At 41.2% G+C, this 17,822-nt stretch overlaps 1 protein-coding gene across 2 annotated transcripts in view; it reads left to right on the plus strand.

The window, feature by feature from the left end:
* LOC148037340 (uncharacterized) overlaps positions 1-17,822 on the plus strand; it is an 84,017-nt gene that overhangs the window by 31,969 nt on the left and 34,226 nt on the right. For both annotated transcript variants that reach the window (XM_087676246.1, XM_087676247.1), the window contains exons 5-6: positions 16,660-17,186; positions 17,546-17,689. In XM_087676246.1, coding sequence (XP_087532372.1) covers positions 16,660-17,186; positions 17,546-17,689 — 671 coding nt within the window. The remainder of the gene's footprint in view (positions 1-16,659; positions 17,187-17,545; positions 17,690-17,822) is intronic.

The following is a 17,822-nucleotide window of genomic DNA, read 5'->3' on the forward strand; positions in this document are numbered from 1 at the left end:
TTATCCATTTGCATCAGTTCAGGCTTGGTTACTTCTCTGATTGGGGCTGGGTTCCATTGGCGAGGCCTTAATTCTTCTTGCTTTTCTTGCATCCTCTCGAACGATCTATTATCACACTGGATGGCTTGCATGATATAATCATTGAGTGTTTTTGCCTCAGGCATAGTGAGCACGAGGTCCTTGATGTCATCTTGAAGACCCTATTTGATTTGGTTGATAAAATACTCCTCATGCCTAGTGAGGTCACAGATTAATTGGCTTATTTTAGATGCATAAGTAGAGGCAGGGTGGTTACCTTGTCGTAACTTCCGAAGTTTTGTTTCTACTACTCGACCAATGTTTGCATCTTCAAATGTGGAAGTGAGCACGCAAAGAAATGCCTCATAGTTATGAAGTACTGGCATATTCTTTTCCAAGGTTGGGGCGAACCATGATAAAGCTTAACCACAAAGTAAAGTCCCAATGAATCCCACCTTGGAAGCATCATCGGGATACCTATCTGGTTGCATGCGGATATAGAGCTTTACTTGTTGCAAGAATCCCCTAAACTTCGAATGGTCATTGTTGAACTTCTTTGGCATGTTGATCTTGGGTTCTCTTGTTGGGGGTTGATAAACATGCAGAATCATTTGATCACTTCCTTTGTTGTTCTGCAAGTCTCGGGTTTGGTCTTGCATCTCTTGAAGCACAGGGCCTAGATGCATAGGGTGTTCTATTTTGAAGTTGTGCTTGTCATTCATTTAAGTCTTGAATTTGTCATTGGAGGCTTTAAAGGGAGGCCACGATTCTTTCAAGGGTCGCCTCCATGGTGCTCAGTAGGGTTAGAAAGTAGTTTTGCCAAATTGTTATGGGAGCACTAGAGTGTGCACAAGAGACTAGACTAGATGAGGATTTGTTACAAGAATTCTGATTACAAGATAATCCCACATAGGGGCATAAGGTACAATGATAACTTAACAAGATACGGAAAATCCCACAACTCGGGACCGTAGGTATGGATACAAGATATTAGAATTATAAGATCTCTCTCGACGGGGATGATCAAGATATAAGACAATACTAGATAAGATCTCGTACTATGAGATTACAAGGTGATAAGACAATAGGAGTATATTGGAAGACAAGACAAGACTAGATACCATGACTAGACAAGAATTAAAACTAGAACTCGAAGTTACTTACTTAGGGGTCTCAACTCCTTGAGCTCCCAAGACTGGCATTGGCAAGATTGAGGAGCTTTATGGCGAGCCCCTCCTTTGATAGGTGTTGGAGGGCAGCTAAAGATCTTTTAGAATGTTTCATGATGACATCATCGATGTGCAAGCGACAACATGGCATATCTTCTAGAAGGTTCTATGATGAAATGGCAACAAGGGGCGGGTTCGCATGGTTGGCTCGAGGATGTCGTGTTAAGGATGCGTTCACATGGGGTGTGGATTCATATAGCATGAGTGTGATAGGTATCGGGTAAAGGGTGCTTGTTGTGCCATTGGCCTTCTAAAGCTTGCAAAGGTAGTGTTAAACAACTTTGAACCCTTTTTTTGGGGGATGAAGTAATCGTGCCCATGGAGGGGCGAAAAACAACATTACAAAACAAAGGGCTATCCCAACCACCCATCCACAATGTCGGTGACAAAGTAAAGGGGTAAAGAGGTATGGTACCTAGTAGTGATGGTGGTTACTCGCAATAGAATCATTGGTTGAGACAACTCATGATCCGCTCAAGGGTGCTCTGTTGAATGAGACGCATAGATGAACGTCACATGATGAGAATGCACATGCAACAAGGTGTCACTTGGACAATGTCTATCATAGGGAAATTGTTTTGCCGGTATTGAAGACAATGCTGAAACTTGTAAGTACCAATCGAAGGGTAGAAATCCCATGTCAACCACGAACGTCAATGTTGAAGGAGGAAGAGGATCTCATGTTAGTTGTTGTGAGGTGCATGTGTAGAAATGCAAGGGTTTGCATTGAGAAAACATAGAATGTATGACTATAACTAAAACACAATAACTTAGACAGGGGTTGAGTAGTGAATGGTGTTAGAGAGTGATGTCCACCAAAGATGGATCCTGAGTATTGTAGAAGTGAGAATTGATCATTCGAGGTTGAGGATAGTCATGCGACAGCTGTGTGAAGTTATGTAGGGTTTGCAATGAGGAAATACAGGATGTATGATCAAGATCGAAACACAAAGACTCAGACAAAGACAAGCAAACTCAAACCCTAAATGCAAAGACTCAAAACTCAAACACAGAGACAAACACAAAGAGAAGAAACTCTGAAATGAATGAATGCTGTAAATGAATTTAGAGTGTATAGAATGCCCAAGGGTAGAGCAATGTAGTGTCGAAGAGTGACATTCACCGGAGATGGATCCCAAGTGTAGTAACCACGAGTCGGAGATGAGAGAGAGTGTTGAATAATGAAGGGCAGCAGGCTGGTCACCAAAACACAGTAGTCAGAGGCTGAAATCTTGTAAATGGAGTAGTGTACCATCAAAGGAAGGTTGAAAATTGATCACTTGAGAGGCAAATAATTGTTAGGCGACAAAATTGGAGAGGTGTTTGTTGATGTAGACGTCTTGTTGGACAGCAAAAAAGCAAGTACTGCAGCAGTCCCTTGGTGGGAGAGATGACAGTAACTTGTTACTTGACACTAGATCCTGAAAACGCAGGCTGATCGGGTGCTATGATGATGTAGTAGATGGAGACCTCTAAATAGTAGGGCAATGGCTGAAAATAGGCCTCCTAGAGCTAGATAGTGATGGGCTGCAGCCGATGACGGATGGACAGCAGATGGTAGGTGGTTGATGGTTGAAATCTGCATAGTGGAGTGAGAAACCTACATAACAGGATAAGGTTGAATGGTGGGCAGCCTTTCTATTTATAGATGTTGAGGGGTGTCCTAAAAATTAGGGTTTTGGGGGACCGTTGAAACTCTCTCGAATTGCGCTCCAAATTTGTGTTTTTCATTAATTAAGTGTATTTTGAGGATGTTTAAAAATGCTAATCAGCTATAAAGCATGTTTTAGCTCAACATCTTCTCTCAAGCCCAAAGTTGAACCTAAAAGGGGAGACTTGCAATGTTACCCTAGGGTGTCCCAACCCAAAGCAACAAGGGCATCGAAACAAAGGGTGCACGTCGGTTGTTGAGTGGCCTACTAAGACTCCAGAGGCGATGGTTATCTTACCAAGGGAGTCCAAGTAGTCACCTTAGAGAGGACAGGGCATCGGATAAAGAGTGCTCGTCGGTTGCCTAGTGGCCTACCAAGCTCTATAAAGGCGGATTGAAACCAGCCGAGAGAGTTTAGCGGAAAGCCTTGGGAAGTGGTTTGAGAGAGTTCAATGAAAACCCTAATTTTTGGGGTGCCCTTTCACATCTATAAATAGACAGGCTGCCCCCATTCAGCCTCATTTCGTCTGTGCAGGTTTCACACTCTCCAGTGCAGATTTCAGCCATCAGTCTACCTCCACGTGGCTGTCTAGCCCTCGTGATTGCTGCACCTCTCCCTCTCGCCTCGCAATGCCCTAGCGCCTTCTTCGAGGTTTCGCCCATTGTCAGGCGTCATCTCCCAGGCTGCGTTTGGCCTTCAGCTGCCATCGCCAGCATCTCCAACATCAGGCGACATCCTATAGCCTGCGTTTGCATCCTTCTAGAGTTGCCTGGTGTCATCTTGCCTCTCTGCAGCCGTCGCCTCTGTCTCTGGCAGCCCTTGGTGTCAGCGTTTTGCAGTTTTCTCTCTCTTCACACTCTGACTGGTGGTCACAGACTTGGGATCCGTGTCCGGTGGACATCACACTCTGACATTGCTCTGCCCTTGAGCACATTGTACACTCTTGCATTCATTTACAACATTCATTCACTTTACAATTGTGTTCTCTCTCTCCCTTCTTCTGTTTGTGTTTGAGTTTTTGTGTTTGAGTTTTGAGTTTTGCGTTTAGGGTTTGAGTTTTGCCCTCTGTGTCTGTGTCTGTCTCTTTGTGTTTTTGTCGTGGTCGTACACTCTGCGTGTCCTCAGTGCAAACCCTAGCTGTTTTCTTCATAGATGACCTAGGACACATTGCATGCCTTTTGCCAAGCTTACAGTGAATGAGGGGTATGTTCAGCCAAGAGCCACGGCTCAATTCCTTATCCATCTGCCACAACATTATTATTTGACTTACGATGAAGTATTGAGTGGGTTTTCAAATACGTTTTGCATGCAAATAGCGTGAAATAAGAGTTTACAAGGTGAAGCACTTGATTCGCAGGCCTAATTTCTATGGTTAGGCTAAATGACTTTACCTTAATTTACTCATAGCACGCAAATGGAAGGGAAAAATAGGAGGAACTACCTATATTATTGGGAACAAAAGACTAAATGACATCCCAACGCAGGGCATTTGATTAAGCAATAGACAAGCCATATAGAAAACAACAGTGAGATATTTGAAAGGGAAAGCCTTGGAGAGAAATCAAAGGGCCCATATCATTTGTTGACCTCGTAAGGACTTAGAAGTAAGAAAGCACTTAGTGAATGCTAAGTAAAAAAAAAAAGGGCCTATGTACTTGTTATGCTTTGAAAGCTAAGGGCAGTTGAAAATTGAAAGAAAAAAATTTGATGGGCCAGAAATGCCAAAACATGCCTTATTGCTTACATAATGAACAAGCGCTCTCGCTGAAATGAAGAGATAGCCTTAAGATAAAGCAGTAAAGTGACTTAGTGGTTTTGATTCGCTTTTAAAGACAAAAAAATGGGGCAAGCCGAAAGCAAGCAAAAGGCCTTTTATTATACAGAATAAAAGCGATTTAGGATTGTCCCCATTCCATTTAACACTAACTATTTTCTCTTCTGATTAAGTGGTTGGGAATTAAGTATGCTTTTGGAGTCTACTAACTTCGTTCGTAACCTCTTTTTTTTGAGGCGGATTTGATTGGAATTTGAGAAGTTTCTCTTATTCAAAATTTCTTGTGTTAAGGGAGGCTTAAATCAGATTATCCTAGCTGAGCCCCTTAAGCCCTCTTCTTACGAAAATAGGTCAATTCTAAAAAGGAACAATAAAAAGAACCTATTTCACGACTTGGAAAAGAAAGGACAATGTAATGTTTGAAAAAGATCTGTCAAGCGCAAGTAAAAAAGCTGTATGATGGGTGACTTGCATGTTCGGCTTGGAGAGCACTTATTTATCCTGCATCATTCATTTACATAGGTCAGATAGCGTTTAAGAGACATAGATTTGTTTCGATGAGATCTACATTTTATCATCATTCAGCTAATCATATAAAAATCTTTAGCCCTCTATTGTTAAGCGCAGGTAAACGATTGACTCTATCCTATTGGCCGGGGAACTGTACAGAGAATAAAGACGTAGCTAGCGGGTACGTCGATAAGGCCTCCGGAAACCCTTTGACAACTGCACCTTTTATGCCTTTGGTTACACAATATTATCTCCATGTGAAGAACTAAATTCATTTTGATCCTACTATGGTTAACATAATCAACGACAATCTTTTACTTTTCTCTCCTCTCTTCTTCCGTGGCAAAGATGTTACTCGATTTTCCGGTACAGTGGACAAGAAACGGAACTAATCCGAAGGAAGGAAATGATGCCTGTAAATAGCTAATGTCTTATGTGAGAAAGCTAAAAATCTCTGTTGTCGATACTATTGTAATAAAGATACCTGTGTAAGGCACAATGTTAAAGGGTTGCATTGCCACTAATGATGTACTTGGGTGCAAAGTGGTATACTTTTGAGTGGTTAGTGATGGCCTAAAGCCTTGATGTGCATTAAAGACAACGTGTGCTAAGATTGGATAATCTATTGTAGGTCTACAATAAGGATCTAGATTGAAAGAAGTGGAATCTAAATGTGAAGTGAATGTGGAAGAGAAGGGTGGAAAATGTAAAGGTGGATTGGAAGCACTAAACTTGTACTTAAATGAGACATAGGATAAAGGATTGCATTTTGAAATATCTCTGAACATAGAGTTTTCTTCAAAGCATATTGGCCCCAATCAAGGTCTCCATGGTGACTTACAGTTGGTTCTTGCATAACAGAAGGAGCAGTATAGATAAAATGATATTCACGCAAAAATGGATTATACGAACTTGCCACTATGCTTGATTATGAAGAGCTTCAACTTTTGACTGTGTCTTGAGTGGATAGTCCTTCCTCAAGTGAGAGGTGATTAGTCTCGTTTGCAGAGTGCTTCAATTGTGATACACCTTGTGAAGGAGTATGAGATGAAGAATAGTTGGACCTCAATTGATTGATCTCTCCAAGAAAGGTTAGTAGAAACATTGTCTTCCAAATCAAGACCATAATGCCTCCTTAGGCCCTCCATTAAAGGGCATTAGAGGATCTGAAGATGGAGTCATTTGAGCTATCGTGAATCCGATACATGTCATTCATGTATCGCACCCAAAACCAAGCACTCCATGATAGCCAGCCACATGATACTCTTTAAAAGAGCACTGGCTTTGATACCGTGTGAAGATATGCTAGGGTTTGCACTGAGGAAACACAGAAAGTACTGCCATGATTGAAACACAAACTTTGATAGTGACATGCAAAACTCAAACCCTAAATGCAAAACACAAAACTCAAAATGCAAAAACATAAACATAAAAAGAGAGGAAAGAAAACTCTGAAGTGAATAAGTCAATGCTGTAAATGAAGGAAAGAATGTACAAGATGCTCAAGGGTAGAGCTGTCCAACAGTGAGTGGCTCTTGTGGGAGTGGGTTGAGGGAGGTGTTGATGCCTATCATCCACGAGAGATGGATCTTGAGTGTAGAAACCACTAATGGGAGTAAAGTTTGATGAAGAAAAGTGCTGAAAACACAAAAAAGGGCTTGATGTAGATGATGGAAGTTGATCACCAGCAGCAGTGGGAGGTTGGGCAATAGCTGTAGACCACGTAGTAGCAGTAGCTGGGGGTTGGACAACTAGCCAAAGGGAGATGATGGCTGAAACTTGCAAGACAAGGATAGGGCTGAATGGTGGGCAGCTTGTCTATTTATAGATGTGGAAAGATCCTCCCAAATTAGGGTTTTGCATGTGGGACATAGAAACTCTTTAGAACCACTCCGTGTTTAATGAAACTTTTGGTAATTTAATGTTTGGGGTTGTTTTAAAGAGCTAATTAGAGGGCAATGAAGTTTTAGCTCAACAATGTCCACTGGAGACGGATCCCAAGTATTGTAACCACAAATCAGAGCTGAGCTGATCACTCTGGGTTGAGAACAAGCTATTGCCTGGCTCTAGGGGGTGTGAATGTAGGCTGAACATGTGTAGTCAATGAGGCAGCATTTGGCGACATGAAACTGTAAATGCAGCAGGCTGATGACTCCATGTAGCAAGCCGGTAGCTGTAGACTGGTTGCCAGGTGTTGGAGGAGGAAGGGCTGCAGTTGCCAAGGGCTAGACAGCTTGTCAATGGTGGCTGATGGTTGAAATCTGCATAGTGGAGTGAGAAACCTGGACACAAGGAGGGGCTGAATGGTGGGCAGCATGTCTATTTATAGATGTGGAAGGATCCTCCCAAATTAGGGTTTTGCTTATAGCACATAGAAACTTTCTAGGATTGCACATTGTTTAATGAAACTTTTGGTAATTTACATGCTCTGGGGATGTTCTAAAGAGCTAATTAGTTTGTAATGAATTTTTAGCTCAACAGTCCTCAAGAACCAAGATGAAATAATGCAATTCGATAATGATGGTAGACCTAACACACCTAAGCCTAAATAGCCAAAGAAGAGTTAGCCATTTGGTATGTGGAACATGTCCATACTTGATCTTGGGAGAGGGCTCCAACGCTGACCAAGTGGTGTAGGCAAGCTTGAATCTCAGACTCGGGAGATGGCTCCAATGTTAGTTGAGAATTGCCAAGATAGTAGTCTAGCATGCAAATGGATCAAGAGGATGGAGGAGCAAAGACGATAAGGAAGACGATACTCAAAAGATATCAGGTCTATTGCTCTGATACCAGTGTTGAGTTCAGTAGCATGAGAGAGAGAGAGAGAGAGAGAGAGAGAGAGAGAGAGAGAGTACACAACAAGCCGAATAGATTGATGTGATAGATGTTAATGAAAGTATAATGGTTGTCTCATTATATAGGCATAGGGTTTCCCCCAAACCTTTTGAGACCCTTATTAAATGCTAGGAGGTGTAGAAGGTGTTCGCACCTTTCGCGCGCGTGTGCGCGCGCACACACACACATTTACACGCAAGGTGTGTTCACACAGTGGGGCATGTGTAAAACTAACAAAGAAAGCAAGGAAATAAGGGAATGAAGCCAATAAAAAAAGAAAAAGGCACAAGTGAACACCTCCTTGTGCATGCATTTAATGATTTGTATTTCTTTGCTTTTTGTGCAAAAAATCACAAAAACTATTCTTATAGGCTTTTGGCCTTTCTTGCTTGAACAACTTGCTTTTGGCTAATCATTCCTAAGCTCTATCTAATTTTTGTTGAGGTCTAAACCATAATTCCAACTCTACAAAAATAATTGTCTTGTCCTAATGTCACAAAATAAAGGTTGCAACAATAATAAATAATCTCGGGAATACAAAGTGCACTAATGAATAATAAATTTGTGCACCAATGGTACAAATTAATATTCATGCACACCAGAGTGTTAGCAGATATTCTAGCTCATGTGCGAGTCTGTGCATGCTTTAGGGATGGGCATTATTTAGATTATTTTAGGCATTTTTAATGGTCTTCATTTTGGTCATATTTAGCATTTATTGCTGACCGATCAGCATTAAATGCTGGCTGACCTGATCATATTGAGGACATATTTTTGTCCTATTTATTGAGGCTCTTCCCCCTTAGTTAGTCAATCACTCACCATCACACTTGTGGATATTTTGTTGGGGAAAGGAGCTGGTGCTGGTGCCCACAGAACGAGTGACTCTTTGTTGTATGCCACTGTCTCGTGTTGGATATATGGATTCCATTTCACAAGCATACATCTGAGTTCTCATCTGTATTGTGTTCTTCAATGTTCCTTCTTTCCTTTCTCTTTTGTCTTGTGTTTAGCAGTTTATTTCAGCACATGTTTATGCTTCCATTGCTGCATCTACTTTTGACATGTTATCAGATTTCCGATTCGGTGCTCCTATTGTGTTTTCCTTGCTGATTTCAGGACTGTTTTGACCATTGCTGATTAGATGAGTGTTGCTCTCACTAAGGCGACCTGTTTTTTTGTAGTTCATGCTGCGTTTGCTGATGTTTTCATCCGTATAGCTTGCATTACCCCCTTTGTTGCATGTGTTTTTGATCCAACTTGCGTTTTAGTGTTTTTGCACTTGCTCATGGCTGGTGACTGTTTTTGCTGTTTCAGGCAGTATCTGGCTGATTTTTTTGCCTTTTTGCAGCAGATTTCGTCTTATTTTGGTCAGATTTTGGTGAATATTGCATGTAAACTCTCATTTTTTGCAGTTTGTGCTTGTGGTTTGGTTGTGTTCCCTCTCCCAATACCTTCATTTCTCTCCTTATTTTCTCATCCTCTACAGATGGCTCCTCTGTGCACATCCATTGATGATAAGTTACATGGATCTCTGACTATCCCACATGGATCTGACTATCCCACATGGAGTGCTATGATGAAAGCTTGGTTTGTGTAGAAGCAGTTATGGTACATAGTATGTGGAGCTCTTTCTTGTCCTAAACGTCTTATTTCGATGTCAGATGATCTTGATGAAGATAACCATGAGGAAGCGGTGCTTACCTGAGATTGGGATGATGCATGTGCCTATTCAGCTTTGCTTCGATGTATTTCTAAAGAAGTTTTATCGGCGGTTACTATTACCAGTTGGTGATACTTTTTACAGTTGCTTTTCTTATTTACTTATATAAATATTTTATTTTCCTTTTCTTTTGTTGCTGTTGTTTCTTACCTCCAGAGTTCTCTTGGAATAAGCCAGGATCTTTGCATAGCCAGAAGAGGCAGCCATTGGGACAAATTGAACTAATGGTTTGTCTGAGTCTTAAAACCGGTTTCATATTGAATGGGCACTAAAGAATAGAATGCCAGTGGTTTCGGACTGTGTGCTTAGCCATTGGAGATAGTGCAGGACAATGAGCTTGGCAAAGACAGAAGATGCACATGTGAGCATGCTCACAGAATATATGTCACAACTCTATAGAAACAGAATTTGTATCCTTTTTCATTAATTTGTCTATATAATGATTTATTAAATTTATTTCCTTTGCGCTAATTAGATATAAAGAAAAGTGCATTGGAGCTGGCCATCGATAAGTGGTCACAGGTTATGGTGGACCCACGCGGTGGGTTAGAGAAAAGATAGTTCACACTTCCACCTATATGGCCCGATTGGGCGCCTGTGACCAGAACTCACACATATCAGGGTTAGACTCGCACACATAAAAGATTGATGCCTTGAAGTCTGGACTAGATCCACCAGAACAGACAGTTACAACCAACAAGATGGCATGATCATGAAATGCTTGTATAATGTGCATGTGTGGGCTGAAAGCTTGAAATGCACATTTCTTTGCATAGGAAAGTCACATAAAGATTCTGATACCGTTTTTGCGATGTACACGGAAAAAGCTTTCATATGACACCCATATTGGGGGGGGGGGGGGTCCCTAAATTTTAGGAGATCCCTAAATTTTAGGAGGTCCCTAAATTTTAGGAGCCTCGAATTAGTCTAAAAATGCTAGTCCTAAAAAATAGGGATGTCATTCTAAAAATAGTAAGTTTTGTACTTTGACTGTGCTTACTAAATTTGGTTGTTTCTATTCTTGACAGTATTCAGCCCAAAAAGGAAGGCCATAGAGAAGAGACAAGTGTCAAGACACTTGTCACACAAGTTTCCAAGTGTCCCACCACTTGTCACATCTCATGACATGTGGTTGGACACTTGTCTTGTGCTACTCCACTTTTCCCTTTTGTACTAGCTCTTCCCTCTCCTATAAATAAGAGCTCGTTTTTCTTCATTCAGCATCATTTTTCTTTGCTGTAAACTCATGTACAGCACCCACAAATAGCCAGAAACTGGCCCCATCCATCCCCATCATCATCCCCCACTTCTCCATTATCAAATTCCTCCATATTCCCTCTTCTATCACTGCTGTTTTACAGGACAGCAAGCCTGTAAATTCATTACAGCACCTCGTTCTCAAGCTCTTTCTTCCATTTTAGCAACAAGAAGCAAGCCCTATCCATGTACTACTATTCAACGATGGAGAAAGGCTGATTTCCCCTCTTTCTTCTCTCATACTGTAAAGAAATTAGTTCTTATTATTGCATAATAGATAATGCATGTGTGTTTGTACGTCTTTGCATGATCTTGTGAGAGTGAGAATTACTTCTCCTCACTCTCAGGTTGATTGTAACTGAGCTCTTCCCTAAGGAACTTGGGTTGAGCAGAAATACATTCCTTCGGGGGGGGGGGGGGTTTGCCCATCTTCAACCCTCAATCTTGTCTCCATTACTTTTACATTTTCATGGCTGTAATTTTGTGAGTAATTTTCATTTTCAGCTTTAAGTGTTCATTCTCTTTTATATTAAATCTCGAAAACAAGCGAATATCATAATTGTTAAGCATACTATGTTGTTCGGGGCGTTTACAATAAAAGTCACCGTAATTGAGCCATGCTACACTTTTTGATGTGGTCACAAGGATAAAAGTTACTCAGAACAACTTGAGGAATGTAAGGGTTACCATCCCTAAAATTTAGGGAGTTACTATTGTTGGACCCCAGAATCTGTTTGCGTCATTATTTTCGTTTTTACACGAGGATTAATTCTCTGGTCTGTGCCGAGGTCAAATTTTGCACCGATCATGGAGAATTTTAGACCAGAAGGTTTAAACGGGAAAATTGTTACATGTATGTCATGTGGCACAAATTCCACAGAGAGAGAGAGAGAGAGAGAGAGAGAGCATTAAAAAAAAATGTATTAGGCATAAGGGGCAGATGGGAGAATGAAGTTTGAGGAGCCGAGGGCAGATTGCTGCAAGAAAATCAGCCATGGAAAGTACTTCTATGTGTCTGACTCAAGTTCGGAGGTAGAGCTTGCTCCCTCTGATCAACTCTCTCTCTATTCTCAAAGGAAATGCTTCGCATGATGGGCTGATTCCATCAAAGGTACAATTCTGTGTTTTCTCTGAAATTTTGCACATGATTCATTGAGTATTGGTGACAGAAAATGCCGGACATGCTGGATAGTAATAACAGTGAATTCAAAGATTTGCAAACTGCAATTCTGCACACGAGTCATTGAGTTTCGATCACATGCTGAACAGTAAGAACAGTGAATTCTACGCATGTTAGACAGTAAGAACAGTGAACTCTAGAGATGCTGGACAGTAAGAACAGTGAATTTAGGACATGTTGGACAGTAAAAACAGTGAATTCAGAGATATGCAGACTGCAAATTTTCAGTGGAATCATTGAGTTTTGGTCACAGAAAATGCTTTCCTAAAAGGGATGTGGATCTGGACATGCTGTACTATTCTTATGCAGCTGGGATTTACTTAGAAGAGATGAAAACCAACTGTTCACAGTTTATGTATTTTGGAACATTATAATTTTTGTAAATTTCCATGTTTTAATTGATAAAGAAATACCAAGAGGGGCACCGGTCTTCGGGGCCAATTTGGTGTTGAGCGAGGGAGTGAGGTCTCTACTTGTGTGTGTGTATGTAAAGACCAGGTGTTAATTGAAGGAACTACCGCTTAATGTGAGTCATCGATCGGTTTCAATTACCTCTTAGAGGACATTTTTTGAAGTATGAATGAAGTTGTAGCTGATGTACTTGGTGCCGCACCTTCCAGATAACTCCAGCAAATTACGTTTGAGGCCAAAGATACCATCCAGTCTTTTCTACTTCGTGTGACCCAAATCCAAGACCAACTTTGGCAAATGCAGTTTGTCCTCTCCAGAGGCTTAAAAATATTGGACTCGTACTCTCCAAACTCCCTTGAGTGTTTGATGGAGTGGCGAATGCTTTGAGGGTGTAGACATCATCCACTCCTGTCAGTTTTACACATATGATCTCAATGCCACTTGAGCATGAGGCGTCTTTGCGGTTACAGGGGCGACTTTGTCTTCTTATGGAGGTTCTAGTGAGGCTTTTGCAGCTTCAGAGAGGGGTTTGAAGAAGAAGACCCAATGTTACCATTGTGGAAAGAAAGGTGGTTTACGAAAGGATTGCAAAGAGTTAGCGGCTTCCAGGAAGTAGAAGGCCAAAAAGACGAAGCACGATGCGTACTCCTGCGATGAGTCATCATTTGCGTCAGACTCAGACTATGATGCTCTGGCCAACGGGCAGGCCAAGGACGGAAAGGACTAGCTTCTTCGGATCGTGGGAAGGGATTGATGGCCTCTTCTTCTCTATTGCTTACTAGTGGTGGTGATAACGACATCCCTCACGACTCTCGAGTGCTAGAGAGGGAGTGTGAGAGGGTGGACAGATGGGGTAGCCACATCTCATCTATACATCTATACTGATGCATAGGATCCAAAGAGGGGTTTCCTTGACGCATCGATTGAAGTCTGGTAGGTTCAAACCTTGGAGCTAGCTTTGGCAGTGTTGGCCAAAGGTGGGGATTCCATGGTCACATATGTTCTAGAGGCATTTTTGATAGGATGTTCCTATATGCTATTGAGAGGCATTAACGACAAACACAAAGATATGCTACGATCTTCTTTATTTTCAGGTGCTAGTACGATTGACATTTAGGTTTTCTTCGAGGCACCTTGGTGGTGGCTCACGCATCCACTGCTTGGGTATCCATGGTTCTACTTGGTGGTTCTATGTTGTCTTGTTTATGGTTCCTTATCATTGTACAATTGTATTGTATCAGATTCCCCATGATCAGAGAGAGGGTGTTAGTAGATAGGTCAACTCATGTATGAGTTGGTGCATGTTTTAGGGCTGGCCATTATGTAGATTATTTTAGGCATTTTTTATGGTCTTCATTTTGGTCGTATTTAGCATTTATTGCTGGCTGACCTGATCATATTGAGGACATATTTTTGTCCTATTTATTGAGGTTCTTCCTCCTTAATCAGTCAATCACTCATCATCACACTTGTGGATATTTTCTTGGGGAAAGGAGCTGGTGCTGGTGCCCACACAACGAGTGACTCACTGTTGTATGCCATTGTCTCGTGTTGGATATATGGATTCCATTCCCAAGCATACATTTGAGTTTTCATTTGTATTGTGTTCTTTAGTGTTCCTTCTTTCCTTTCTTTTGTGGCTTGTGTTCAGCAGTTTATTGCAGCACATGTTTATGCTTCCATTGCTGCATCCACTTCTGACACAAAGGTGGTCCATTGGCAAATACAAGAATCATTGCATCTCCATTACTTCGACTGATAATAATTTTGCTTATGAAAAACAGAAAACACATTAATTCTTTGCCTATCTGCTTGGCACAATGTGACCAATGCTATTTGCATACACATTCAACAAGTCACTATTATGTGGCGAATAGAAAAGATAATGCGAAGTAATCTGATAAACAGCATCTTATTTTTATAGAATTGAATATCATAATGAAAGTAATGTATTGCAATTAAATGTTAATGCATCTAATGACTTTGGTTGGTCACCAAAGCTTCGTGTTAGGAGCAAAGCGGATAGGCTGAAAGACTTCAGCTGAGGGAGTGTGGGGCGCTGTACTGGAGTCTCCTGGTGAGACCAAAGGGCCGGTTGCTGTCTTGCAAGCCTTGCTCATTGCTTCATTTGGTTGGGATTCTGTTTCTTGAAACATGTATGTTCCTGGGTCTTGTTGCATGGGTTCCATTGTCAGGGGAGAGGGAGAGATTGAAGAGGAGAAAGAAGAGGTTGAGGTGAGGAGCTGAAGAAGGCTACTGGAGCGGAAGGAGTGGCTGCCATGGAGGTGGATGGGGCATTGAGGAGAGGAGAGAGAAAAGAGAATAGGGAAGTGAAAAAATCGAGAAGTGCATGAAATAAAGAAAAAGGCTGGCAGGGGGTGTATAGCAAAGGGAGGAGAACAGACAAAGAGAAGGAAAAGGAAGTGAGGCAGAGCAGGGAGGGCCACGCACTAGCTGGGAAGGCAGGGGGCTGTGCACTGCTGGCTTTTCACTGGCTCAGCAGCATGCTGGTTAGATTGGGGTGGCAGTGCGTTGATTTGGCAGGGGTGAAGGAAGCTAGGTGAGGCTATCATAAGCAGAAGGGTCTGCAGAACAACAGCAGCTCAGCTGGGCTGGTGGGGTTCAGCTCAGCTCATACTTGGTAGGAGTGCTAACTCATTCTAAATGGCTCAATCAAGCAATTTTAATCTAAAAAAACAAAGCACTTTTCTGTTCCACTGCTTATAAGTTCAGGTGGAAATGACTCATAAGCCATTTTGCACATTGCCAAAACCGAGTTGACTTTTTAACTTGTGCTGCTTAGAGCAAGGTTTTACTTTGACAGCTCTTTTTGACCCTTTTGAATGTTGCTAAAATGGAATGTTGACCATTTAACTTGTATTCTATAGAGCAAGATTTTGACATTGAAAAAGTGGAAACAAAATGATGTTTGAAGTTATCTTTAAGGCTGTCAAATTTTATTTGTAAGAAAAACTTGTAGCTCATTTGAGGATGATGAGAGTTTTACTATCCAGTGATAGTCAAGATCGAGTGTCCTCGGTCATTTAGAGAAGCTTGTGCTACAGTTTTTACTGTGATGGATGCAGAGATTCAAAGCAAAGAAGTGCAACATTTAACTGTCTGGTGAGATTTAAAGCACATGTGTGAGCCAATTGAGGATTGAGTGCAATCATCTTATGTATGAATTGGGGGGAATTCGATTGGAGCTTTATGATTGATGTGAATCATACTTTTTCAATGAACTTGCATTAGTTGATCTTGGAATGAGCAGGATTGCACTCTTACTCTGGGCTTATGCTAATAAATGGCTTTTTTAGCTGCAATTTCATCATGAAAGTGTCAATGCTGATAACAATATATGGGATTGTGAATCAAGATTGTTGGATTGTCGTATTGTGTGTTTATCTTTGAATTGATTTTGTGTGTGTGTGCGCGCGCGCACGCGCTTGCACGCACACACACACACGTGCAGTTTTTGTGTTTTATGGCTTTAAATATTAAGTTCTTGCATACATACATACATACATACATACATACATACATGTATGCATTTAGTTTTTGCGTTTTATGGCTTAAAATATTAAGTTCTTGCTTGCTTGCATACATACATACATACATACATACATAAAAAGTCAGCTGAGCCATTGCCATGAGTGTGATTTGTAATGCTAAGAAAGAATAAGAAAGTTTTGTTGACCCAATAATGACCTGAATAGAAAAGGAGAGGTTCAGTTTATGCACGGAATGAAAACTAGGAATGTGGGCAAGGTGAGTGGTATACCTGTCAACAGGATTATGGTCAATTGGGGACTGATTTACCTGTGACAAGAGTTTGTTTTAAATCATCATGTATGGGGCCTTGCTGACCTCAAAAACCCTAGACTCGCAGTCAAATGTCTTTTGCAATATCAACTTCTAGATGATTTGTGTTCTGGATGATATTTTTTTGAATCTGTTCTTTATGGAGAGGAATCATTGATTCCTTTTCCCTTGAGTTTTTCCCTTTTGCTAGATTGGTTACTTTTATTAGTTTTGGCACGTGGGAATATTAATTCTGTGGTGTTCTGCAGGAGCGGGCCGAGGGAGACTACTTTCAGCTCAAGATTTTGAGTTAGGGCTGGGTCAGATTAAGTCTTTTACTTCTCCTGGTCTTGATCTGGGTGCTGGCCGAGGACGGAAGCCTTCTTCTCAGCTTCTGGGTCTTGAGCTTCAGCCAAGCTTGTCGGGGAGAGAGACAAGTGTGGAATTTGATTATCCTCAAGAGCAACCCCGTCCAATGCTTTCTAACAAAGAGGCTGCTGAACGAGCAATAAGAATCCTGGAGCAGCGAAAGAGCAGATTTGCCAGGATGGAGCAATGGGCAAGTGAAGAAGAAGAAGAACAAGAAGAAGCCACCAGATCATCTACTCTGATGGCACAGCCTAGATTACCAAAGGAAAGGAGACAGTTGCGGAAGTCAGCAAAGCAGCAGGATACACTCAAGCTTCTAGATGAAGAGGAGAAGGCGGCATTAAAGCGCTTGAAGGCAGTTGGAAAGAACAAGGCTGTAGAAGAGCTTCGAAAGTCTTTAGGCGAATTTCTCAAGTGTTTTGGTGAGGTATGGAGTGCTGCACATTCATTTGTTTCCACTTTTGAGCATGCTAAAATTGTGTTCTTACAGAGCATTTTCTTATTTTGACCTGGAAGATGATACACATTTTAGATGTTTCTATTCATGGAGTGTTTTGATTCCATTAGTACATCTTACAATAATACTTTTGACTTTCCACTTATTTCTCATCTGGTGAAGCTTGATATTATCATACTGGTTACTTTATATGATAAGCTGTAGCTGAATTTGTCTTAAGAAGTCATGTATAGAGTGTGCAGGCTCTGTATAAAGTTAAGTATTGAGTGGTTTTTGCTAGAGGATGTGTGTTGTACTCAAATTGAGATTTGGCTGTGTGGAAATTGCAGACGGGTTGTCAATCTCAACATCTTATGGTTTTCACCAATCCAGACATTGATGAAAAGCCATTGCCACCACTTGAAGAATTTTTGGAACTGGCAAAGCCAAATATTATGAAAACTGGACTTGTACCAAGCGAAAAAGAGTGGCAGGTATAGCATGGTCAAATTTGAATAGGTTATTATGCAGTTTCCAGATCTTCTTTTCTGGGTTATACTCATATTTGTTCTTTATGTTTCTTACTGAGCTCATCCCTCTGTTCCTCCTCCTCATACAACGAAACCA

Source organism: Lygodium microphyllum, chromosome 4 (assembly GCF_053477565.2).
Source record: "Lygodium microphyllum isolate KBCC chromosome 4, Lygodium_microphyllum_v1.1.10, whole genome shotgun sequence".
Taxonomy (NCBI): domain Eukaryota; kingdom Viridiplantae; phylum Streptophyta; class Polypodiopsida; order Schizaeales; family Lygodiaceae; genus Lygodium; species Lygodium microphyllum.